This window comes from Saprolegnia parasitica, assembly GCF_000151545.1.
Source record: "Saprolegnia parasitica CBS 223.65 unplaced genomic scaffold supercont2.212, whole genome shotgun sequence".
NCBI lineage: Eukaryota > Oomycota > Saprolegniomycetes > Saprolegniales > Saprolegniaceae > Saprolegnia > Saprolegnia parasitica.
This window is the reverse complement of record NW_012156606.1, coordinates 2349-4859: the sequence shown is the minus strand read 5'-3', so window position 1 is coordinate 4859 and position 2511 is coordinate 2349. Positions and strand designations below refer to the sequence as shown.

The 2511-nt window shown below is 56.2% G+C and overlaps 2 protein-coding genes across 2 annotated transcripts; one reads left to right on the top strand and one right to left on the bottom strand.

Annotated features, from left to right (window-relative positions):
- Window positions 1–39: 39 nt before the first annotated feature.
- SPRG_15897 (hypothetical protein) lies at window positions 40–472 on the bottom strand (the record flags this gene model as incomplete). The annotated part of the gene is given in 2 exon segments (XM_012355164.1): window positions 40–63; window positions 71–472. Coding segments are annotated over 2 exon segments (426 nt in total).
- Window positions 473–1590: 1118 nt separating this feature from the next.
- On the top strand, window positions 1591–2482 carry SPRG_15896 (hypothetical protein; the record flags this gene model as incomplete). Its single annotated transcript, XM_012355163.1, has 2 exons — window positions 1591–2417; window positions 2470–2482. 2 exons carry the CDS (start codon window positions 1591–1593, stop codon window positions 2480–2482), a joined length of 840 nt encoding a protein of 279 aa, XP_012210553.1.
- Between the last annotated feature and the right edge of the window lie 29 nt (window positions 2483–2511).

Sequence of the window (2511 nt, the reverse complement as noted above, 5' to 3'; positions counted from 1 at the left end):
CGTGGAGGCACTTGTGCGCAAAATAGAAGAGCACTTCGGTCAAACCAATGTTGGCGGCAATCGCTGCGACCGTGTACGGCGAGTACGACCCGAGACGCAAGGTCGAGGCAACCGCGTCTGGACCGCAAAGCTCTTGGAAGACGAGCCACGTCATGACAACGTTCGAAATCAAGTTGAGCGACATGCGGGCCGCGGTGAGCGTGTCGGAAAACCCGTTGCAGCGGAGCGTTTGGAGGTTCTTCCCGAGGCTCGGGTTGGCGAGGCCATCGAGCACAATCGAGCCAAATGAGAGAAGCGTGTAAATCACGCAGCCGGTAAAGCCCATGCCATGGAGCCACACGAAATGTCCGAGCTGGACATGGGCAATGGTCAACAGAAAGTACGGACACCCAGCGAGGACATGCAGCGGCGGTGTTTCGTCAGGGCCGTAGACAAAGACGTCCAAGAGGTGGGCCTTGTGTGTTGAAGCCATGGGAAAGTGCAAAGTGGGCTGTGCTGGCAACGGTGCCATGGACGACGTGGGACCACCCGTTGGGGCCAAGGCGCCGCGCATGTCCTTGCGCAAGCCTCGTACCCGTTAGAGACGGTGCGATGCAGATGCTACCTCCATCGTCCCCGTAGTACTGTAAGTACTGTACTGTCAACGTGCCCATGGCGGTGGGATACTCTCCGTACACGGTACTGCACTGCAGGATGCGACGGAACAAGAGTAAAGGCTGCGCTCACATGTTGATCGAAAAGGCGATGGACTCTGGCACTTCTCGTGGTGTCGACGCTGTGGTCCGAGGCCAAAGGCGGCCTCCAAGCACCCGCGCGAGACGGCCGATCTCTTTCTGTAGAGTTAAAAATCGAAGCCGCCCCGTGGGCTGTGGCCATGTGGGCTGTGTCGTGGCATGATCGAAGATGCGCGTAGAAGAATGCGCAAGTGATATCGTTCGGTGCGTGAGCTCGACCAAATGCCGTGCAGTTGGTACAGAGCAAGCCGCCACGTCGACCCCATTGTCGCGTCCGAAATGCGTGGTGCATACCGGTAATACCGGTACATATGTACCATAAGGAGTGCTCTAACATCCTTGGGAATTTAAACGACGTCGGAGCGAAGCTGTACCTCTCGTCGTTTGACGCAGTAGTCGTTTCTGATGTAGTATGCCACCAACGATCTGTCCGACATTCGAAACGCAACCATGTACAATGACAGTTTGGCCCACCTAATGTCGTTCAAGCCCTACCCCTCTAAAAAGACTCGAGGTTTGTATTCGTGATACAAACCACAAGTAATTCAAGGAAACCAGGGTACCGATTCCGTCAAACATCCAACCACGATTCCTTCTACAGGTTATTGTAGCACTATGCAATCACGCTCATAGGGCAGGTTGACATTTGCTTGCGTTCAACGCGTCTTGGTTGCGCTAGGATTGCACTTAAAGTTGGTTTTTCCCGGTTGTTTTACCCGCGCCTTCTGGGCCAACAAAAACCGTTTGCAGCTGAAACGGAACATACCTCGGAGTGCACAAAACGCGGGAGCAGCCACGACCAGCCGGCGCCATGTCAATCCTCTTGTCATGGCTCCGTCCAACGCCGTATCGCCCGATGGGTGACCCACCGTCCGCTCGCTACCCCGTGTGGCTCAACGCCCTTGGTTTGACCTACGTGCTCTTTACCGTTGGTCTTAGCATTGGTATCATGTACATCATGTCGACCTACCTCGCCAACGACTTGTTTTGGCCCGACTTTGTCGTGAGTGGGATGCAAAATGCCATCATCGACTTCTTCAACAGCCGCCTCGCCCTCAACGCCACGTCGCTCGAGCTCCTCAACCCGGCCTTTGCTCTGCCCACACTATATGACAACTCGGCCATGCCGCTCAGCATTTACGAGGCGTACCCACGCCTGGTGCTCTACGCCGAGCTCCAGGCGATGGAGAAAGCGATTGCGAGTCTTCGGGAACTCCTTGCGACCGAGGTGACGCACATGATCACGCAGTACTGCTGGGTCGACTTGCAGCAGCGCTGGGAACTCGGCCACTCCCGCAAGCGTCAAGCACGGTGCGTGGCCAACGACAAGGCGAATGCAGCCGTGTACCTCGAAGCCGTCGGGCGCAACATTGACTTTGGCTCGTGGGTCCCGATCTACCGAGGCTTTTTCAACAATTTGATTGTGAGCGCGCTCGTCCGATCGCCGGGCGGCTACCCGTGGGTGCAATACATGCTGTCGCACGCGTGGGTACCGATACCAGACGAAGTGGCCTTTTGGAAATCCCATCAGCTCACGTACTTTGAGCTGCAATGGAGCACGATTCGTCAAACCGGTTTAACCGAAACGATTGGCATTGAGAATGCGCTGGGGATGACGACGCGCGTGACGATCAAGCGCATTACGCCCGTGGACCGCTACGCGCTCTGGACAACGCACTCGATGTACGCGTCGTTCGAGAACGACATGGGCAACTTTCACTTTGGTCCCAACCAGAGTCTGGTTCTGAACAGCCCCCTCTGGTTTGGGTACACGCTG